The 25,404-nt window shown below is 32.4% G+C and overlaps 1 protein-coding gene across 2 annotated transcripts in view; it reads right to left on the reverse strand.

Annotated features, from left to right (window-relative positions):
• The window catches only part of DMD (dystrophin), a 2,107,999-nt gene that overhangs the window by 1,357,105 nt on the left and 725,490 nt on the right, over positions 1–25,404 (reverse strand). For both annotated transcript variants that reach the window (XM_063083086.1, XM_063083084.1), the window contains exons 20-23: positions 23,146–23,387; positions 17,546–17,726; positions 5,160–5,305; positions 2,504–2,716 (exon numbers count right to left, since the gene is read on the reverse strand). In XM_063083086.1, coding sequence (XP_062939156.1) covers positions 2,504–2,716; positions 5,160–5,305; positions 17,546–17,726; positions 23,146–23,387 — 782 coding nt within the window. The remainder of the gene's footprint in view (positions 1–2,503; positions 2,717–5,159; positions 5,306–17,545; positions 17,727–23,145; positions 23,388–25,404) is intronic.

A 25,404-nucleotide genomic window follows, 5' to 3' on the forward strand; every position in this document is an offset into this window, starting at 1 on the left:
TTTACCATATTATGATTTTTTTCTGCTTTTTTTTTTTTTGCTGCTTTTTTTTCCTTTTTGTTTGTCTTTTTTGTGACCGGCCGCACCACGCTCAGCCAGTGAAAGCACCAGCCATCCCTATATAGGATGCTGTGCTCCCAGTGCCGCACCCTCCCGAGTGCGCCACGGGGTTGGCCCTTTTGCTGCTTTTTAAATGTATGATTGTTACTTCTACATTTCTATACAATTCTACTATGTTGTCTAGATTTGCTCATTCCTCTTTTTAAAATTAAATTTATATTGAAAATATGTGCTTCACAGAAAGTCTCCTTTTCAATATGGTTAATAATAATAATTTTTAATGTATTTGACTAAATCTAAGAGCTTCAACATTAGCACTTTGCTGATATCTGTCAAGTTCAGTTTTGCTCTTTTTTCACATCTCCCTTGTTCTCATTCAGTTCTTAGTACTGATTCCTTCATTACTGCATTAGCTCTTTTTGGTATCTGCATCAGTCTCATCGTACCATAATCATTTTATGGTAATGTTTTGAAAACCCAGATGTTATCAAATCTTTCCCTCTTTAAAATACCAGTAATAGTCCATCATCATCATTATTATTATTATTGTTGTTGATGTTGATAATCCCATCACCGTTAGGTTAAAATTCATATTCTGAAGCATGGCACTGAAGACCGTTCATGATCTACTCTCTAAACATTTTTTCAACTGTATATTTTATTGATAACCAAACATATATATTGTCTCCTCAATATTGAACTTCTTATTGCTCCATTTTGTCAGAAACTCTTTCTTTCTCTTTAGCTGGCTAAATTCTGTGTTCAAGGTATGGCTGAAACAACCTGTATTCCAAGAACATTCCATAACCCTTTTTCCCAGTTTATGTTGATTTTTCTTCCTGCCTACTGTCATCATGTTTATGATGCTGTTTGTTTGTTATTTTGTTGTTGTCGTTATTTTGTTTTGTTTTGTTTTGGCAGCTGGCCAGTCATGGGAGCCAAACCCTTGACCTTGGTGTTATAACAGTACACTCTAGCCAACTGAGCTAACCAGCCAGACCCATACTATTTAATTTACTTACTGTGCTAGGCTGAATAATGACCCCTTTCTCCTTTCCCTCACCAATATCTATGCCCATCCCTGGAACCTGTGCATATGTTACCTAACATGAAAATAAAGACTTTGCAGATATGATTAAATTAAGCATTTTGAGATGGGGAGATTATTCTAGATCGTCTGACTGGGTACAATGCACTCACAAGAGTCCTTATTAAGAGGAAGGCAAGACAGGGAAGGAGAGAGTCAGACAAGCAGACATTGACACTGGAAGGTGCTACACTGCTGGCTTTAAAGATGAAGAATGGAGACATGAGGTAAGGAATGCATGCAGCTTCCAGAAGCTAAAAAAGGCAAGGTAACAAACATTCTTAATGCCTCGGGAAGGGACACAGCCATGCTGACACCTGGACTTTACCCCAATGAAGCTGATTTTAGATTTCTGATCTCCAGAACTGTAAGATAAGAACTTTGTTTTGTTTAGGGCCATTAAATTTGTTGTGATTTGTAGTAGCAGCAACAGGAAAATAATACACCTACATTTCTCCTTCACTAGAAGAATTTCATTGATGATGAAAATTATATTCCATCTCTGACCACTGGTCCCGACAAATAATATGTGTTTTCATGTATGTACGTAAGCATGTATGCATGTACACATATGTTTATAAGTAGAGACATGTATATATGTATGCTGTGCTTTGTCAAATGTTGCAGGACTGCTTAGTGTTCTGGTTTGTAGTGTATCTAAATAGCTGGACTGAGATTTAAATCCAGAAGCATCCTGTTCAGTGCTTTTCCATCATGACATGATATTTTTGAAGTTTTTTTCCCCAGCATTAACGGTGCTCACAATAATTGATCACTCCAGAGAGATATTATGTAAATTACTAAATATTTTAGACTTTTTGACTAGAGCGTAATTGTTGTTTTAATTGTTGCTTTTTTTTAGCTTGGGTGATTATTAGTATGGTGGCACTATTAAACAAATTAAGCCAGTAGAAGTTGGTTTGAGGAAGAGGTAATGGGGTAAAATTAAGCATGTAATTATAATTAAAATATGGTGATGAAATCATATGATATATACATATATATACACATATATATATATCTTTTTAATCTAGTCATAAACTAAATGATACCTATATCTTAAAAAACCATCAGTCTAAAAAATTATTAGTTTTGAAAATTATTTAGCTAAAAACATGTTTAAGTCCTATGGGTAATGGTGAAAAAAACAAAGGTGTTCTAAAGAAAATCTAAGAAGCAGAACTCTTTATTACTCTTTTCTTGGAAGAAATAGTCAAACTATATTTCTATGAGAAAGATCTTTGTCTTTTGATCTTATCACTGACTGACGGAGTCTATTTACCTTTAAGCTTTACAATGCATTTTTAGTGGAAAAAGCAGTAAATTAAAAATATAAAAAGCAAAATTTTAAATTACCTGAATTTTTCGGAGTTTATTCATTTGCTCCTCTAGCTTCTGACAATGTTCCACCAGCTGGGAGGAGAGCTTCTTCCAGCGTCCCTCAATATCTTCAAATTCTGATTGATATTTCTGGCTAATTTCAGAGGGCGCTTTCTTTGACATCTCTTTCACAGTGGTACTGAGATAGTTTAGGCCACTTTGTTGCTCTTGCAAAGAACTTTGTAAAGCCTCAAAATTAAAAAAAAAGTACATTTATATTAATTGATGGATAATAATTAGCGAGTTTCAGTCGAACTAAGCGTACTTAAAATGGAACTATGTGATTCAAACATCTGAACAAAGTAGATAATCTAATAGCAGTAATAAAATATCTAGTGGTCATTTAAATCCTACATTTTATCATAAAATTTACTTGTACACTATTTAATAGTATTTTATTTAATAATTTGTGCCTACTTTTATAAACAATGTCAAATATATCCAAAACTATATTTCACTGAACCAAAGAGTTTTAGCATATCTAATTTTATTGAATTATGTGTGTATATATGTATATACATATATATAATATATAATTGCATTTATTATTATACAGTTCATGAAGTTTAATCTAATTACACTGAGGCTTTAGTAAAACAACTTCTAACATTCCTAGGTAAAACTATAACTAAATCATATTGACATATAGGATAACAATATTTATTGAATAAATTACCAGGCTGATGGTCTACTAGTGCCAATTAACCAAAGTTTGATATTTTTCTAAAGACATTATTCTGTTTTGTAGTATTCTAGGAAAGTTCTAGGTGAAGTTCTAGAATAATTTGGGGGAGAATTTATAAAGTTTATTTTACATTTACCCTGCGTAACATATGCAATCCTATAATAGCATGTTTATCCTTAAGTTTCTCCTACTCAATATTTATTTCTGGTTATTAAGTAATAAAAGCTCATGATAAAAAAATTTTAGAAAAACATCCACTTGTAACTATTAATTTTTTATATAAACATTCAGTTTTTTCTCTATATAACTAAATATTGAATACATGATTATATTGTATAGACACATGTACAATTAATTATTCTTTTCTTTTTAAAATCATCCAACAAATTTGTCAAACACATAACTTTTATATTTGCACAGTATCTTATACCTATTCTGTCATATTTAATTTTTCTTACTTTATTTCTTAAAATTTTATTTTATTTTACATTATTAAATTGTTTCCTTCTGACAAATTATTTAACAACATCTAGCAAATAACTACATTTTGAGCAAGGTATTTTATTGTCAGCATTTTCTTATGCCTAATATAAAAATATTACGTATTTTTCATACAAATAAATTTTAATGACTTATCTACTTCATTTAACCCTTACCCATTTTTAGGTCTACAAATTAATGTCTACTTTTCCATTTCTGTAAATTATTTTTATCTCTATCTATCTATCTATCTATCTATCTATCATCATCTATCTATATCTTTGAATATACTCTCATTATGTTCATAAATAATAAACTTCATGAAAATTATATTCATGTGTACAAATTAATTAGTTTTTATGTATTATTAGAAAGTATTGAAATTTACATTCAATTTACATTCGCACCAATAAGTGAAAATATTGTTAATCAGTTCCGGAACTCAACTTATATCTTTTGTGTGTGTCTATGCAATTTAGTATGTGAAAAATGGTAACTCATTTTGTAAATTTCTACATTATCCTTTACAATTTGAATTACAATTTTTCATAAGTTTATTGGCCATTTATGTTTCCTGTAAATGACTTCTTTACTAAAGACTTTCTCCCTTATCCCTTAGTCATAGAAAAAAATTTTCCCTTGGGGCTCATTTTTCTTTAAAATTGTCTTTGATGTTTTTGCAATGTTTGTGATTACATCCATTGATTTTTATGCTCTTAGCGATAAGTTTTAAGAGATTTTTACTAAAAAAAAAATTCCAAAATACATTCTTATTAAGATTTTTTTGAACTTTTTATTGTAAGAACTTTTTATTATTTTACTTTGGTGTAACTTTTAAGGCAGGGTTCTAACTTAATTTTTATTACAGTTAGTTAATACATTTTCTCAATGGTATTTATGAATAATTTTTCCTTCCTCACTTTTTTTTCAGTGGACATATTCTCTTCTACTCATCTGCTCACTATTTCTTGTGTACTTTCTTCTCTCCCTTTATTGCTGTACCATTGTACTCTTATTTTTTTTAAATTAGGCTACACATTTTTTCCAAGTAAACTTCAGAATCATTATGCCAAGTATTAAAAACAAGAATAAAAAGGAAACAAACAAAAAAATTAAACAGCTATAGTTTGTTTGGTATTATAATAGAGAAAATAGTCTAAATAGAACAATATATACTGGAAATATTTAAATATAGATTTCTTTGAAGAAATTACTTTTTAAAAGAAATTATATTTAGCTCTCAAAAAAAGACTCTTAGAATTTAACTTCTTAATACTTTTTCATTTAATTCTCAAAATGTATACATACACTCAGCTCCTAAGTATAATTAATGAATATGTTTTCATGCCTTAAAAATGTGATTGGGTATATAATATAGTCTAATACTATTTTAAGGTTACATTAATATGATTGCTTGATAAATGAGATCCATTCTATATTATTTACAACACTCAAATATTCACAGACCTGCAACTCTGCAAGTCTTTGCTCCATGATTTCGTATTCGGTGACACTAAGTTGAGGTATAGAGAGTTTGGATTCTGACTGCTTGATCCACGTCCGGATGGCACTCATTGTCTCTTGATAGCGCATGGGTGGCAAAGTGTCAAAAACTTTATCCAAAGAGAAAAAGAGAAAGAGAATCACTTAACCATTTTTTAACTTTGTTAATATGTTTTCCTAAATTGTCAACAAATTCAATCATACATCTAATTTCAAAGATTAACAAAATGTGAACCTGAAATATAGATTAGAATATGATTATGGCAATAAAGATAAATTCCTGCTACATATCTGGTATACCATGGAATATTAAGAAAAGTACACTTTTGGTATTGGTTTGATATAGGGAACATAGTATATATACATCTACACAGAATGCTTATATACATACAAGGGTACTTCGAGGAGTTCATGGAAAAGTAGAATTACAAGATAATACGAATCCATAAACTCTTTCAGGTATACTCATATGTGGATATATGCTTAATTATATGCTTTTATGTGTAATGTGAATTAAGTAGCTACACTGACCACATTCAAGTGGATTAAAAACAAGATTGAAAATTTTGTAGTGAATTGGAAACTATAAAAACGACATAGATTTTAAGGATAATCAAAAAGAAATCAAAGAACTGAGAAATGAAATGTGACAATAAGAACTAAATGGATGTGTTTAACAGCAAATCAGACAAGACTGAATAGAGAACTATTAAACCTGAAGATAGTTCAGAAGTAAATATTAGAAATTGAACATGGAGAGTCAAAAGAATAGAAAATACAATAAAATGATCTAGCATAATTATATCCCAGAAGGAATGTGGCAGAAGCCATATTTGAAAAGATAATGGCTGATAATTTTCTTAAATAGATCAAATCACAATGCAAAGTCCTAGTTTAAAACACTATATCAAATTGCATTATTCAAATTTAATTATTTTAATAGAAAGTATATGGGTATCACTTCTATATACCATTCCTTCTCCTAAATGAGAACATAGAATAGTATTTTGCATGTTATTTGAGTATTCAGCTAGTTAATTTTAGAGACTGTATAGACACCAAAAGGTTAGAAATGAAAAATTGTATTCAACATGCTTATATTTATTTAGGAGTTCATGCCCAAATTTAAGGAGACTTTGTTTAATGTGAGCACTTCCAATTTCTTATTGGAAGATCTCTGTGGTAGTTTAAACCTTAGTATTTTATTTCACGTAAATACTGTGTTTCTCTGCCTACTGACCAGATGCAATACTCTGAATGCTAGATAACTTATGAATAAACAAAGGCAAAGAGGGACCTCATGATAGCAGTGAAGTAAAGGAGAATTTAGTTTTGACGAAGCAAAGGGTTGTGTTTGAGAAGGCATTTCAGCGAGTGATCTGGGATGAGAGGGGTCTATGGGCAGAGATAAAGGGGAATGTTGGATGGAATATAAGCTGCATAAGGATTGGGTTAATTGAACTTGAACATGTACATTCTGGAAAACAGTGCTTGTTTACCTTGTGGCAGTGGCTGGGGCAAACATTTGTATTAGAAGTTTGACAGAGGTGATATCAATCGGTCCAATTTTATCCAGATGATGAAAATATGTCAGGAGGGAGAGATAAGTATAGAAAGAGTTTGTGAAGATTCTGGAATTACATTTTATTAGAAAGAGATCAAGAGGTTTTTATGAACATCTAACAGGATTGATCTTACTTTCTGTTTTTAACAGAAAGAGGCTGTACAGCATGATAATTAGTAAGTATGATAGTGCAGTTCAGAAAACATGGCTTTGGAATTGTCTATCCACTTACTGGTTTTGGCAAATTGCTTAACCTTTTAGTATCTTAGATCTCATTTGTAGAAATGTGGATGACAATACTTTTGGGAGAATTAAATGAAGCCATTCATTTATTATTCCTTCATTCAGCAAATATTTATTCAGGGCTCTGAGCACCAGGAATGCAAAAAGTAAAACAATAAAAACTAAAGCCTCGGTTCTCTTGATGCTTAAACTTTAGTTGGTGAGTCAGGAAATGAACAAATAAACAAGTAAATAGATCATAATAGCTAATAAAAATAATTTACTTTGGAAAAAAATTAAGGGGATTGTATCAGAGAGGAGGGAGAAAGAGAAATAGATCCTTCCAGATAATGCAATAAAAGGAATTTAAGATAGAGAATTAAATACAAAAATGTTAGAATAAATAAGGATCTACACAAGGCATAGTGGGTAACCCATAGGTTCCCAACAGCAGGAAGCCAACACTATCCTGTGTGTTAGGAAGACAAAGGTAAGAGCTGGGAGAGAGTGTTATAATAATCCAATAACTGGGGCCACCCCTAAGGAACTATATTTACAAGAAACTTCCCTGTTGGGAAGCAGGGCCCTGAGGAATGCCATTTCCAGAGGAAGCTAGAACCTTGGAGGAGTCATTCTCAGCCACTGATGGAAATGTACCCTGAAACAATGAGAGAAGACAAGAAATATTCTAGGCTCTCTCCTCTTCCTACCCTCAATATCCTCCAAGTGCTTTCCACTGGCTAAGCCAAACCAGTAGCCAATTTAAAAAGGATCATGGGTAATGTATTTTTAATGAGAAGAGCAGGAAATAGCATTGAAAACTGACAAATGATCTGCATGGAAATAATGATGGAAGTTCGGGGAGAGGGAAAGAAATTTGAGAGGCAACAGGAGATATCAATGGTTATTTGCAATATTCTGTTTCCTAAGTTTAGTGGCTCAGTACGTAGATTTATTTATTTTTCATTATTTAAAAAATTTTCATGTGTTTTAGAACCTTCTCAAATACAATAAAATTATATAATAAATAAGTAAATACAATTTTTAAAAAGGACAGTAAGTGACCATATAGGGACCAAAAGGTCTCTCTGTGGAAGTACCACTTGAACAGAGACTTAAAAGAAGTGAAGGAGGCAGCCATGGGAATATGGAGAGGACAGGTTTTCCAGGTAGAGAGTAATGAGTATCATTGTCCTAAGGTATGAGTGTCCCTGGCAGTGTGGGTGCATGACAAGGAGGCAAGTACAGCAAGAAAAAAGTGAGCAAGGTGGAGTGTGGTCGAACCCAAGGGCAGGAAAGTCATTGGGAGCTATGGCCATGAGGGCTCTTGTAGACAATAATAAGATGCTGTATGTTATCCTAAATTATTCTGTATTTGCAAATTACTTAGTTGACTGCTAGGCAAATAATACATTTGCTATTATTAATATTAGCTATGAAGAGAAACACTATAAGATAGGAAATTACAGAAGATACACTGAAGGCTAAGTAGAAGCAGTAAGAGTTTAATACAAAGTTTTAACTCTGCCAATAAAGAGAGAAATCTTCCTTTCAAGGTAGAGAGCAATTCTAGAGACACTCAAGTTCTTTTGTTTGAGGGGAGAAGTGGATTCCTATGAGCTAATTTATTTCTAGAGCATGAGATCTAGAGTCAAAACCAAGATATGGCTCTGAAATGATTTACACACACACACACAAATGCACATGTACACACACATTCACACATGAACACACACAATGCCTATCCTGATGCATGCGGAGAATGGATTTAAAGGTTAGTTTCTATTTCATCCAGGAAAGAGAATTGTGATCAGACTAAAAAATAGATAGTAACAATAGGTAAAGACCAAGGGAAATGGTACCAAATTAGATGAAAGTTTTCTATTTCTTTAACTTTACGTTTATTTAAACAGCATTGTTTGAAAACTGGATAGTACTTTATTGTCATTTAAAAATATATAAACTTCTTGTTTTATTGTCACGGCATAATTCATTATAGGCCACGGAATATTTAACAAAGCATTTGAAAAAGTGTTCAGATTATGTTGAGGATAATGTTATCATTAGTAGCATCCTGCGAAAAGATTAAATTGTACATACATTAAATGTGAGAAAATACAGATTTTCAGATTTGCCAGGTTACCATACCAGCATAAGGTAGCAAGAGCATGGTAGAAGGGTATAACAGCTACTTAAAAGTACAAGAGCACTTCAAAAAATTCGTGAAAAAATTCACATTATCTTTTAATTCCATTTTTCCATAAACGTTTTGAAGTACATTTGTACATGTTAAAATATCATAGATTGCCCAACAGTCAGCATCCATCTATATATAGAACAAGGTAGGTAGGCAGATGATAGATAGATAGATAGAAGATAGATAGAAAAGAATAAAATGCAGTAAATGTGAAGAATTTGTTGCTTTTCAACAAGCCAACATTAAATAAAAATTCTGAAACCCAGAAGAAGATGAACATTAACACATCTAAATTATAAAATAATAAATTGGACACATTTCCTCTGTTAATGTAATTCTACCCGGATATTAAATTTTTTTAAATGACTTGATAAATTAGTTTTCTTTCTACTAGTTTTAAAAAAATGTCAAAGTATGTATTAATTTACATTATTCACTGAACAATTTGCATTATCCAATGTTTCAGGTTCCCTTTAAAACCCTGATCAAGCATCCAGATCACCATTACACGTGAGTACAGTTTATGATATTGCGTTAATGGAACATCATATTCAAAATGGTTATTCGGGATGTTTGGGCACATTTTCTCCTTGCTACGTGAATCCTGAGTAAACCCTCTGGGTGTTTCACAGGTGTATTGCACTGCGGAGGAGCTAGAATTAAATCAGAACCTACCGACTGCTTAGTTTCTAAACTGGCTACCTCACTGCCCATGTGTAGGGGTACTTGTCTCTGAAGAGCTGTGGGCTCTAATGGGCTCTAATCACACCCTCAAGTCCACCTAATATCTAAGAAAGGCACTGTTAAATGTTCCTCTATTTAGTTGCCTTCCGGTCTTTGTTTAATGAGAATTGAAACATTTCAGTCTCTGAATTACTGATTTTATTTTACATAACTACTTCTGATATGTATTCAGGTGCAAGACGTGAAGTTCCCCCACTGACAGCTAAACCAAACTTCGACTCTGTTCTGAGAAGACAGAACTATCTGGGAAAGGGGAGAGTGCTGAAAAAATTACCTCCAAAATCTATAAAGATGGTACATGCCATCAGAACATAACGAAGAAATGAGCCACTAACTGAGCTACAATATTCCTAAACATTAGTTTATTGACCAACAGAACGTCATCTACGTTTTAAAGGTTATACAGTGAGGTAATAAAAAAGTAGATTGTTTACATTCTTCGTAAATATGATTACAATTACTTTTCTTTTGCAATATGTTTTTTCATGTTGTCATTATTTACATATTCACAAAAATTTATTACTAATTCATTAAAGATTTTCTTAACAAGAAAAATATTATGTTTAAATAGAAAACATCAAATTTACATCAAATTTAAACTTACCGAGAAGTCAATATTTTCCTCTGAATTATATGCATTGTTTGTAATATAAAGTTATAATTTTATTAGTCATGATTCAAAGCTCATAGCTTTCATTCAATCTATTTTCCTGTACCTAATAAAACTGAGGCTGGGTGATTATCTGCCAATTAATTATCAGTGCTGAAGATGGGCAACATACAAGACTCTCATTTAATGTATCTCTGTGATTTTCATTGCATATATCTATGCTAAATGCCCTGGCAACTGACTTTCACAGGAATCACTTCATATTGGAAAACTAAGCTCAAAATATATATTTTTCCAATTCCTCCTTACATTTTAACCCTCATCTAAATATGGCATTTCATTTCCTTGAAACTGATTATACAGAAAAAGCTAAACTATTGGGAATGCTTTTGTAGCTTTGTTTAAGGAAACAAATTCCCCAAAATTAGTAACAGGTAAACATGTATACAGTAATCATGTCCAATTTAATAACCTATAGTCTTAAGAGACCTCAATAGTTCTATTGACACCATTTGACGCAGTCCAGACCCATTAAAGATATGGCCTGGGGGTTTAACATTGAGCTATATATTGCTTATAAATATATGACTAATTAAAAATGTAGTATTCTTATTGCAGTTTCTACTATTCTGCTGCTAACACAACATTTTAAAAATACAAAGGCCTTTTTATATTTTATGATTAGGGAACTATAACCAATGAAATGAAAATTAATATGTGTGATTATAGGTTTGGAAGTACATGTTGTAAATTATTGGAAAAATAAATGTTAAGGGCTACCATGCTGCACTTCTGTGTATCTTGAAAGATAAAATAGTCCATTAATTTCTGATCATTTAGTACAGCCATGTGAAGGATGGCAATGATAAATTATGGGCACATTGACATCTGAAATTGTAGTAGAGAAATGTGAAAAATGTTTTCTGTATCTTTTGCTTAAAAACTCCTGGTTTTAATCAAACTGCCTTAAAGGAGCAAGGGGCTGTAAGGAAGAGCAGAGAGAACAAAGGAGAGGAGAGCAAAGGAGAGAGCAGGAGAGGCAAGGCCAGGTTATTTCTTTATGAACAAAAAGGGAGCCAAGAATGGAATTAGTCTGATACACGTGAGTCTATGTCATGGGCAAAACACTTTAACAGGAAAGCAAGATAAACGGAAATCTACTTTAAAAAAATTCAGATTTTTCCCTATTGTAAGATAGAACTATCATGATAAAGCTGAGATCTCAGAATAGTAGGTTATATTGGACACCTTATTGTAAAAGAAATACAACTATATTTACTCTCAAAAATTCAATCGAAACTATTCAGAGAATAGAAAGGAACTTGAGCATCAGAGAAGGAGTAGAGTGAAAGAAAATATAACTGTACCATCCAATATGGGAGCCACTAGCTGTGTGTGTCCATCGAGTACTTGAAGTGTGGGTAGTCTGAATTGAGATGTTCTGTAAGTTTGAATACGTGCAATATTTTGAAGACAGTGAACACACAAAAAAGAATGTAAAACTATCTCTAAGTTTTAAAAATTTTGATTCTATTGTTGAAGCAACAATATTGTGATGTATTTGTTTAAATAAAATATGCAAGTAAATTAATTTCACCTATTTCTCTTTTAATATGGTCACTAGAAAATTTTAAATTACATATATGGCTAACACTATATTTCTATTGGATGGTGTTATATAGAAGCTGGGGAGAACTCCCTAGCAATCCATTTGGGGAGAGCAAGAGCGAGCATATATTAGTATTCTTGATAGTGATAACAATTAAAAACATTAAAACTTCATTTGTTTATATGAAGTTGAGTCCAATTGAATTCCCCATCACTTTTCATGCAAAAATGAGTTTTATCTACGTATAGAAGCTGAACTAATGACACTTTTTACTTCTTTGACATATATAATTTTGAAAAAATTCCCAACTCGAGCCTTTTATTCCATGCCAACCAGACTCTGACTTTTCCCTATTCCTCACGGTCAATCAAATGACAAGGAGACAACGTGATCAATGAAGACTCCAAAACTTATTCGATGACATACACTATGACATAGAGTAAGCATTTCTTTAAAGGGTGAACACGGGCAAAGATGTCAAAAAAGAAGAGAGAACTCACATTAGATGACAATTAATGTACAAGAAATGGTCCTTAAGACAGTTAGAAATGCAAGGAATTCTGAGTATAGTAACTTGAGTTTACAATGCCAACATATGAGTTGTTCCTTAGCTTGATATACACGGACCTTTGCAATCAGAATTCAATAAACTTTTTAGCTCAATTCCCCATCACCATGAATAACTCTCCTCCAACCCAAATCTATCACTTAATTATTCAGGCCTCTGTGTTTACGCTACTCATTCCGCTAAAAGTCCCGCTGCTCAGAATTCATTCTCACAAAAAGCCCCAGCTGGAGTCTGACAGGAGCAAAATAGATGTGTATACAGAAATTTTATCTAAGATCACCTTAGAATTTATTTTAAAAGTCATAAAACTCTAATGAACCAACTGAAATCTGGGTCTTTTTCACAACTGCTGCTTTATTATTCACCTCTTGAACAATTGATTCATTTTCCATTTTAATCACATTTTTCTAACCAAGTTTGTGTAAGTATGAACTACCACACTACTGAAATATTTATTACAATATAAAGTTACTTTTTTTGGTTTTTGCTGAATTTTCTCTCTGTTCCAATTTTTTTTTAATTAGCCATATTCATGCAGCAATCCTATCTTCAAAATATCCTGTTAATTACATTTCAAAAATGAAAAATGTTTTTATTTTTTATGCTCCAACATGACATTAAGCATATGTTTCCTAGATACTCAAAGTCAAGCAGATATTCTTGTATCTCCTGATATCAAGCACATCGCTGGCTTAAATAAATTCCTGTTATTCTTGCCATGGATGGCATTGATAGAAAAAATAGGATTAAAAAAAAGGCCATTTGCAAACAGTTTTTCTTAATTGTTTATGGAGTTAAGAAGCAAAGCAACAGAGTATGGGTCTACTAGAATAAAAGATTTCTTTACATAGATATATAAAAAACAAAAATTTTTAAAAATTAAGTATTTATAAAGGTAAATTAGGTCAAAGAGTTTGGATCCCCACACCGGCCAGCTAAAAAAAAAAAAAAAATGTGACCTGGAGCTAGAAGAGTTAGCTCAGGTCAATCTTTCCTTCCCTTCCCAATCTCAGCATCTAAACATGGAGCAGCAGGGACTAACCACAGAACTTGAAATTAGGGCCATGGAGAGCGGTTTTACTGGCTGCCCTAAAATTTTCTTCTACTGTCCCTGCAGTAGGGAACACTTATTCCCTGTGATCGTGGTAAAAGTATCCCCACCTCCACAGATCGTCACTTCTTGGAGGGCCACATGATTTTTTTCTTTTTTTTTTTATCTCAGCTATCACAACTCTAGTCCAACGTGAAATGCATTATTATTTCCACCTGTCCCCCTGCTTCTCCTCAGAACCATATTCCGTTTTTTCCTCACATACCAACTAGAGTATGCTTTAAAAAAAAAAAAATACAAATCAGATTACTTAATTTCTTCAATTGAAATTATTTTGGAAATTTTAACTACCCTTAAAATCCAAACTTTTACAAGAGCCTATGGGGGCATTCAGGTAATCTACCCTCATCTCGTCCTAATCTTTCCATGATTTATTGGGTTCCAGTCCTTCTGGCCTTTTTTTCTGTCTCTTGAACATGCCAAACCCTTCTCCACAATTGGACATTTGTGCTTATTTCCGTTCCTCATAATGTCCTTTCTCCACCTTATCACTCAGTTGGTATCTGCACATCCTACAGGTTTGGTTTGAACGTCATTTCCCCAGAATCATGGTTTCTTGGACCAAAGTGATTATAATCTGTGATAGCATTATATACACATATGTTCATTTACTGTCTTCCTGTAAGCTCCATGAGGACATAAATATTGTGCTTGATTTTCCCCACTAAGTACCTACTGCCCAGCACTTTCATGGCACATAGGAGGTGTTCACAAATATCTATTAATTAGTGAATGAATGAGAAAGAGTTGTAAAAGCAATCCAGGGGTATATAACTGAAGAACATCCTTTTGCAGTTTTAAAACAAACAAAATACTTACTTCGTCATAACTGATGACTTTCCCCATTTTCTGCAAATCCAAACCAAATCAACCAACAAAAAACCCTAATAATTACTTTATTGACATGATTTCCACCTCACTATTGAAATAAATCCAAGTTATATTACTCATTTTGTTTCCTTATTTACATTTAGAAAGAAGGTTTAATTTCTTCTTTGTTAAAATACTAGATTATCTATAACAAACTAGGTGCTATGTTTTCTTTATTCATCTAGAGTACAGCATGGCATTTCTGGTTTGCTGTTTCTAGAAAAGTATTTTAGCAATTACCTTGGGAGGAAATTTCACCCTTCAACTTCCCAGCCATAGGCAACTGCTTATCTACTTTTTGTTTCTACATATTTGCCTATTGAGGACAATTCATATAAATGGAAGCATATAATATATGGTATTTTGCAACTGTCTTCTTTCACTTAGCATAATGTTTTCAAGAGCTATCCATGCTACAGCATCTATCACTACTTCGTTCCTTTTTATTACTCAATAATATGGCACTGTATGGATATAGCCAGTTCCATCATCTATTCATCACTTGACGGACATTTGGGTTGCTTCCATATTTTAGCTATTACGAATAATATTGTTATAAACATTCATGTGTACTAGCTAGTTTTTATGCCATCCCATATAAATTATTTCAGTTATTTAAGCCCCATTAACTCACTTGCGGCATAGGGATAGCAAAACATATGCTTAATGAATTGCTTTCTGAGGACTAAGTAAAATAATTTATAAGGAAATTATTTATAGACTAAAAGTAGTATGAAAATAAGATGCATTTTATCTTTTAATACTATTTTGTCATATCACATATGCCAGATAATGACCATCAATTCCTTACACAGATTTTCACCACTCAAAGTATACTTAAAAAGTCAGGTTCTTGTTTCATTGTCAGATAGCTAGTAAAGAAAAATATAAAGAGGAAACAAAAGTCAGGATGTTTCCCCAGGTGTTTCTTATTCAGCTCTTATTTGCTGAACACTTAATGTGTTCAAAGTACTGTGGAGTAATTCAAGAAATGATATTTATTCCCTATTACCAGTTGCGGGTAAAGCATACACACGTACAACTATTTGAAATAATTACAAATTAACAAAATAAACAAAAACCTGAAATCTGATTTTATATAACACATTTTCATTTACTATACATATTCCATATTTAATTAAAGGATTATTAATTAGTCAAGACAAATCTTCAACTAAAAATGTTAAAAATATTTTGGTAAATAAAGTGAGAGGACATCTTATTTACAGATAAGTGGAATGAAAAGTTTGAAAGATTTATAAACAATTGTCATATGTACGTATGAAAGATAAGGAGAAGACAGATGACATGGATGGACTGATGGCTGCATGAATACAGAATACATATTACTACCTATTTATATTGTAGTACCATAGACAAATCTCAGTTACTATCAAACACCGATATTCTGAACATTTTTAAAGTAAATGGAAGAAAGTTGAACTTTAATATAATTAATATGTATATGTAAATTAAAATAATTTTCCAGTAAAGGGGGTCTTTTGGCCACAGGTTACAATATGTTCGTTAAAAAACACTTGATTTTAAGGGAGGCTTATGGATTTTATGAAGACAGAAGATAATAAGTAGGTCAATATTTGAAAATTTAAGACATTCAAAATCTTTTCCCCAGTTGATTTCATAGAGGCACAGCAACAAGTATAATGAAATCCACTAGAGGGAGCTGATATTATTGTAAAGTTTTAATACCTGATTCCTTATTAAGAAAATAAAGTCCTCAACAAAAGCAACTTTGAAGTACAGGAAAAAAATATGTATTTATCTTTTGCTTTATTTAGTTCATTTCATTTTTATAAAAATAAAAATCTGAAATGAGGAAAGTTTCATGTTTATTACTATATTAATTCTGGAAATGATACTATATGGTGAATTTTTTGAATATTTATAAAGAAAAGCAATAGGAAAATGTGCTTTCCAACTAATTATTGTTTTAGTAGAAAACAAAAACATATTCTTGTGTTCTCATAACCAATTTGGTGAAGGGATTTAATTTTTTTTTTACCTTAATGCCTTAAAACCCAATTATACCCTATAATCCTTTGTGTGTGTGCAGATGAACATTATGTATGTATGTGTATAGTGGATCAAAAACTCATTAACTATGCTTAACAGTGTTCATAAACCTATCTCTCAAAGGAATTTTGTCTTAAGAATTAAGCTGATGAGTAGAGATATTTTGGAGCAGATATAATGTATTAACATCATCTTATAAGAGCAAATTAGTGAAAGACAAAAGAGACATTTTGAAAAATTTGTTAGTCACATGGTATACATTTGCATAATTGCTACACTTTTATCTTTTATTTTATTATCAAAGGAGAAAAAGAGGATTTATGTAATTATAATGATCCAATAGTAAAATGTAGCCCAAAGAATAATTTGTCCTTTGCAGAATTTCAGTTACCACATGTATGCTATAGCTACAATACTCTTCAGATAAATTGATAGAAGTATTAGAAGATGCTTAGCTAAATATCCTTAAACATAGAGCAAACTGGATTTAATGAAAACCTACTCACACAGCTTCAATAGGTCTTTTATTTTCTTCAATGTTGAAAAGTCTGATTCTGAAATTTGCAAGTACAAAACATGCCAGTACAAAATATGGTTTATTTGTTCCTCAAAGTCATGGAATTATATGGTGGAAAAAGAAATCTAAATATAACATATATAAGTTTTGTAACACAAAAATATTTCATTACTTGGTAATACTGGTTGTAAGGAGTGCAGTTGCATTGATAGAACTTATTCTCTCATGTTAGTACTTTCTGGTTTCCCCACAAATAATTAATTTGGAAAATGTCAAGCTAGCCATGTTAAGTATTTTTACTTACTTGTCTGTAGCTCTTTCTCTCTGGCTTGCACATCAGCAAAGACTTGGTTAAAATGATTTGTAAAGGCCACAAAGTCTGCATCCAGGAACATTGGCCCTTGTCTTTTCTCTTTCAGAGCTACGCTTTGAATTTTTAATCGCTCAATTTGAGGCTGAAGAGCTGACAGCCGGTTGACTTCATCCTGTACCACAATTTAGAGTATTAAAAATAAATAATACTTTTGCTTTTGCATAGATTACATTTTTGCAAAGGAAGATGTTAAAAGACAGTGATGCAACCTTAGCCTAATACCCATAACAAACATTTGATAAGAAATATCCGTGATGATTTAGGCAAGTCTTTATCACAGGTCATCAATTGAAGAATACCTTGGCTCTTCATTCATTATGTATCATCATATCATATACAATGATCGTTAATTTCAAGATGACAAAATTTAGAGCATTAATGGGTATAAACAGGTACACTTGAAAAGTACTATCACTGACCTTAAATCCTTTCCACAAATTAAATATGGAACTCCGATTGCATCCTCCATCTCAAATTTGTGTGCCTTTGCTTCAAATTCTAAGCTCATTCAATGAACAGTACGTTTTTATCAATTAGTTTTTGTAAAATATAGGTTATGCATACCTACATATATACATATATACATAATATAATAATTACAAATATATTCATATATAAATAGTACGTAGATTTTATGTGTGCTATTTTATATATGTGTGCTATATATCTTATGAACATATTTAAAATGTATATATTATTTATATATGTGTATATATACACAGGTACATATTTATATTTATAATCTTCTACCTTTTGTATGGTCTCATTACTTCTCCTGACCCAACAGGCAATTTCCGTTCTTTTAATTAGAGTGACTGTTTGTTTAGGTTTTCTCTTATTGTCCTCACATTATTATTAATAGAACCCCCTTTCATTGTCAATAGTACTCTGGTTTGGATGACAAAATTACACGGGCACTGCTGTACTTTTCTAACATAGTATCACTAGCTGTATGTGGCTACTAAGCACCTGAAATGTAGCTACTGCAAATTTAGATGCACTGAAATTGTGAAATACACAGTGAATTTTGAACAATTGGTAAGAAAAAATAAGAACATAAGCTATCTCATAGTTTTTTTTATATTGATTAACCCTGAAAATGATAATTTTTATTTTAATCAATAGACAATATAGTTAATTTTCATGTCCCTTTACCAGTTCCTATTTTCCCCCTCCCTTTCCCCCCCCCCTTTCCCCCCCTACCCCCCATCAACATCATATCTGTTCACTTGTCTTAACAAGTTCAAGGAATTGTTGTGATTGTTGTATCTTCTCCGTCCTGCCCTTGTTTGTTTGCATATGTTTTTATTTATTTTTTTCAGCTCCCACAAATAAGCGAGAGCATGTGGCATTTCTCTTTCTGTGCCTGGCTTATCTCACTTAATATAATTTTCTCTAAGTACATCCATATTGCTGCAAATGGTAAAAATCATAATATTTTTGATAAATCTGGTTAAAATGCATTATTGAATTCATTTATCTGTTTCCTTTTCCTTATATAATGTAGTTTCTTGAACTTCTAAAATTACATATGTAGTTCTAATTTGTGGCTTGCATTATATTTCTTTTGGATGGTGCTATACTCTATGTAAATGTTTTCATACTCTTGTTTTCAGTAAAGGTGCAGTTAGCTTGTATTTGATACATATATAATTTAAACTCAAATAGAAATTATGAAATGCTCTTTTTGAAGCATTATTATCATGATTACTTACTTATAATTTATACCTATGCTACCTTAAGAAAAAAGTACTTGAGGATTGTTTACCATTTAATATGCAAAAGGCAAGATAATTAAAATTTAAAAATTGAATCATGAGCCAATTAGAAGAGAAAAAATTGAAAGAATTACAGCCATTACAAACTAAATTTAAATCTGAGCTTCCTGGAAATCAAAAGGCATAATAAATGGTATTTTTAGATGCATGCATACTCTTGGAGAGAACTTTTGTCCTAGGATTGGCTGTGATAAATGCATCACATAAGTCCTTTTATGGTGGCAAAACTACCACTTGAACTCATTTTTAGAAGATATAAAAATAACTAGGAGGAATGTCGTTATGTGGTTATTACAGTATGAGTTGATTTGGGTAGGTTAATCTCTAACAATTAAATTCTTCTGGTGAGTGAAGAGTAATGGTACTTAGCAAAATGGGGAGGTGGCCCATCTCCCACATTTAAATATAAATCCTCTCAATTAAATCCCAGAATTTTGGTGTATGTGTGTGGATAAAACATAAGACAAGAGGTGAAGGGTAATATTCTTTGTTTTTTATTACAGAAATACATATACTTTGTATACTAGACTTGCAAATTACAGCATTGGCATCTGCTGTGAACATTTAAGAACCCGATTTACATTTGGCCAGATGGAAGGCCGTCATTTTTCCTGTTTAGGGGGCTATAGAGAAAACCTACAATATAACCAAGTGTGTTCTGCAAAAACAAAGGAGACTTTGAAACTAATAAAACATTTGGACAAATGTTCAGTTGAGACATTAAAGTCCTGAGAATAAATCATAGGAGAGATCATTTTGAAATGAAGTATTCAACATTTAAAAGATGTTAACAATTAGCTATTATTTCCCAAAAAAAGTGTGATTGGTCCTGCAGAGTAAGGCATCTTCCCTGAATCTGTTTATCCTTTGAAATTATGTACTTACTTGATGAAAGGTTTCGTTATTTTTCTCAGGAAAGGGTCCCTGGATATTTTCCAATACTCAAAAGGCTCTTAAACCCCCAACATATTAAAAATTAGTTCTGTCAAACATACAGATTATGAGCTAAATCTGCACTCTAATGTTATAAAACATCTCCAAATAACAGAAAACAGTGACAAAGGGGATATAATAATTTATTTACCTATCACTAATCATGGCTAAATAGTAAGATATTTAGCTTTTGTATGAATAATATTAAGCTTGTCCTGCCAAATATTTTACCTAGGGTGATTCATCGAATTAACTGCAACCAAAGGGCCAGAGTGAAAGAAAAAAGAGTGATGAAGTGAGATGGAATTGTGGCAACAGAATTTGGAACTTTGTAGCTGGATACAGTAAAATAAATACTTACACATAGAATGACTTCCTCAACCTTGAGAAAGCATTTAATATATATGATTTTCAGCAATCTTGATTTACTCCTCAGATTAAGGCCAAGATCCTAGCATGCCCCAAAAGTCATCTCTTTGTCTCCTCTGCCTGCCTTTTCCCCTTCATCTCGCATCCTACTCCCCTGTCCCTCTATGCTCAGCACTGGTCTTCTTTCAGTTGCTTGATCTTTATTGTTCCCTCCCACCATGTTTCTTCTGCTTGAAATCTCTTCCAAACTGTTCTCTTACTTAATCTCAACTCACCATAAGAGCTTTAACTCAGATGTCCATCCCTCAAAGAAGCTGCCCTTGGGCAGGTTTTCCCTGTTAGAAATTCTCCCCAAATTCTGTAACTTTGTTTAAAGCATTTATCCCAGTGGTCATTTGACATATACTCATTGATTCATTTGCATAATGTCTCCCTCTCCATCTAAACATGCTTAGGGCAGGGCCAATCAATGCTCACTCTAATATTTGCAAAACATAGTGCCATTGACTGAATTGTGTCCCCCAAAATTCATATGTTGAAGCCCTAACCCCTATGGGACCATATTTGAAAATGGGGCTTTTAGGAGGTGATCAAGCTTAAACAAGGTCATTAGGGGTGGGTCCAAATCAATAGGATAAATGGCTTTAGGATGAGGAAGAAAGAGATCTCTTTTTCTCTCCATGTACAGGCACCAAGGAAAGCTATGTGAAGACACAGTAAGAAGGCAGCCATCTGAAAGCCAGAAAGAGCCCTCACCAGAAGCTGCACCTGGCCAGACCTTGATCTTAGACTTTCCAGCCCCCAGAATCGCAAGAAAATAAACTTTTTTCGTTTAAACTACCCAGTCTACAGTATTTGTTAAGGCAGCCCAAGCTGACTGACACACTCAGCATCATTCTTTGCCACATTAAAGACAATAAATATGTACTTTTTGGATGAATGTATTTTGTAGATGTTACTACTAACTTCTGTATCTGAATCTCAAGAATCAGGTTAAGGCAATGTCATCAGATTTTTGTTGCAAGAAATAGTGTAGGTGGTTTATTTCTTTGATTCACAGAAAAAAAAGGATATAAATATACAAATTCCCTAGATTTGCATATTTGCATAATAAACTAAGTGTCTTCCTATACTATATTCTTTATCTAAAAATATACCTCCTGAGTTTATTTACTTTCTAGTAAAGCTATAGCTCCGATATTTAAAGAAGAAATATCTAGTCTTTCAATTGCTTTTGCCTTCAAAATAGCTTTGAATTTCCCATCACTTCCTGGGTTTGATACCTTTTGCAAATCAATGCTATCACCTCTCTATCTCTCTTTATTTAAACCATTCTTTTTAAAGTAAGAAAATTAACCCTCATTTGTTGCTTTTTGTATTAAATTCATTCATCTCAATCTGTCATCAAAGGTTCATCCTCTAAACCTTTTAACACATCCGATAATCTATTTCCCATTTCCCATGAAAAGTGCACAGCTCATAGTAATGATGGGAAATGGTCAAGCTATTTTCATTATGATATATTTTGTGCTTTCTTGCACTTGCAGATATAGTCTTTTAATCTCTTTCTCAGGTCCTTTTGTTCTAGTTCTATCTTGTTGGCCCCTCCAGATACACTGTCCACCCATCTCCTGTAGTCCAGGACACTGATATCAACAGATTTCAGATCTTCGTTTTTGGCTTCTGATTAAGTTTTATCAGTAGGGAGCCCTGTCTAGATTCTGGAGGCAGAGAGGAGAATGAAGCAGGGTGTTTACTTTCCTGGGTCCATTTCTATGAGGGTCACTTGAGCTGGCTCTTAAGGCTGCCTTTACCATGGGGATCTGACTCTCCCTGTATGGGTTTCTGTAACTTCTCCCTCCTTGATCCTTTCTTGCTTAAGAGAGATAATAGCTTTGATGCTGGGTTACTGTACTATCCCTGTGGTTCCTCTATTCTCTAACGACATTTGTAAAATATCTCTTTGTAAAAAAACCTTTCTCCAATTATTTTAATTTGAGTGAACCACCAGTTTTAAAGATTTTCCTTATAGATCCAATTATTCTAATGTATCAGATTGTTGTTGACCTGTGTTTCTGGCTATGTGTATAGATTCCACTTTTTCAAAATATGACTGGATTATGCTGTTAGCAATAAAAAATTGCCAAAGTATAGGTCATTTTTTGTAAGGCATATTTTGTTTCCACACTCCTAAACTGCCTCACCGTTTTGCAAACTGACAAAATCAATTAGCTATGTGTAACTACTCTAAATACAATTTTAGACTTTCAGGTATCAATACATTACCTATTTAAACTGACTTTCTTTGCTTATATTTTGATCTTCACTGTGCTTAGTTAAATCCTTAGGAGGTGAAAATTTCATTACTAAACACTTTGCTACTGTCCTCTTAAAAATTGCCAAGAAATGCCTACTGATTATGTTTCAAATGGAAGGAGGAAAGATTCTTACCTTACACATTTTTAACTGGCTTTTAATTGCTGTTGGCTCTGATGTGATGGTGGGTTGGGTTTTCAACCAATTTTCAGCAGTAGTTGTCATCTGCTCCAATTGTTGTAGCTGATTATAGAAAGTGATGATGCTGTTCTGATACTCCAACCAGTTAAGTCTCTCACTTAGCAACTGGCAGAACTCGATCCACCGGCTGTTCAGTTGTTCCGAGGCTTGTTTGATGCTGTCAGCATTAACACCCTCTAGAAAGAATAAAATTTTAAATATATCCCCTGAAGCCACAGACTGAAGAAATGATATGAAAACCAATACATCTCAATTGTAAAATTACTCATCATATGAATAATTTCAAACAAAATCATTTATTTACTGGTAAAGATATAAAAGTATGAAGATGATTTCTAAGCATTGATTGTACATTATTATAGTTGCATCTTATAAAATAATATAAACATCAGAAAATAATAAATGAGGAGACATAAGATGTAGAAGAGTTGAATGTATTTAAATAAAAACAAAAGTGGTCAAAGCTGGTGGGGGACGGAAGGTTGATTATGGACAGATAACATTCTGAATGTTTACAAATAAATGTTAAATACATGTATATTATTAAAATAATTTTTTAAAAACTAACTTGCATTTTCATTTTGAAAAATGAGTTTAGGATTTATTTGAAATGCTATTATATGTACGTTTTTTTCAAAAGGAAAAAAATATCCAAATTTAATTATTCTCTATTTCTGCTATTAAAGTCTAAAACTAAACAGATTGTACATGGATCTAAGGACATGAAAGAAACACTAGGAAAAATAATCTTTCTATTATAAAAAAGTTTTTCATTTACAAATCTGGAAGTTAATTTGAAAGTTTTAAAATCATCAGCAAGACTGAATCTGAAAACTCTATTAAGGGCAAAATGGAAACACAAGAGCAAATTATTATCATGATTACCCTGTGGAGTACCTGCTATTTGCCAGAAAATATGTTATGTATATTCATATATGCTATCTTATTTAAAATTTGTCAAAATGTGATACATGAGTAATGTCAATCTAAGTATGTATTATTCTATACATAGCATGAAAGTATAGCAACATCATGCAATGCTATGGACTGAAATATTCGAACTCTCCAAAGTTAGTTCAAAAAATTTGGACTTTCTCAGATTTATTAGTTAACTTCCTTAATAAATGACATTATATAAAGAAGGAAATACGTTATATATGATATCATATATATTTTTAATAGCTATGTTAGCAGTGATGACTTTTTTATATCTTGGAGATACTGAATATTTGGATGTGTCATATTCCCACATTTGTCCACAAAGACCTCACATATGCTCACTATAAAATTCTTCCTCTAGATTGAAATATCTCAGGGTAAAGTGATTTGGTAGAAAAACAGGTTGTCTATGAGAACCTACTTTTATAAATGTTCATTTGACTTAATTGTCTGGTAATATGATTTAGTTAAAGGGAAACTAAGTTCCTAAAAAGTTTGAAGAATATCTCTAGTAAGCATAATACCTCTGGTTTTGCTAATTTGTATTTGCTTCCTACTTTATCCTTTTAAAGACTAAAAAATATGGATTTGAATTCAACAACTATATTTTTTAGCCTCTTTTACTTTCCTCTGCTTAGATGTTCTAATTTGCAATTTTTTGTGATCATGTTATGCTGCCAAATCACATCTCTCAATTCATTTGAAACATGACTCTAACTTTACTAATTTCAAAGTATGATGCTACCTAGGATTAGCCTGGAGAAAACATACTTTGTAGAGGGAGAGAACATTCTATGGGCTACAAATTAGAGTGGGGGGGAAGGGGGGTGGTTGGGGATAGTTGGGTGGGGGACACGGGGTACAAACGCAATTTGTGGTAATGGGTATACAGCCAGTATGAATCTGGCCCTCACATCATGGGCACAAGGGGTGACAATCAGCTTTGTATCTCATGAATATTCATAACCTATTAAAAAAAAAGAAAGAAAAAATAATATCGGAAACAATCTTTTCCTCCTTCTTTGGCTGATATGTTTTTAAAGAGATATAATGGGGAAAAAGGTGTAAAAAGAGAAATATACATGTCTACATATACCAAGCTATAAAAGAAGCCTGTGGTTTTCAAGAACTAAATGTTCTTCTAATACCTTCCTAATACGTAGGAAAGGAATTGATTTTGTTGAGATATCTGAATATGTGCTGTGGTATGCTGTTTATGATAACTTGGTTTTGAGCAGTGATCAAGAATTGTAC

Source organism: Cynocephalus volans, chromosome X, assembly GCF_027409185.1.
Source record: "Cynocephalus volans isolate mCynVol1 chromosome X, mCynVol1.pri, whole genome shotgun sequence".
Taxonomy (NCBI): Eukaryota; Metazoa; Chordata; class Mammalia; order Dermoptera; family Cynocephalidae; genus Cynocephalus; species Cynocephalus volans.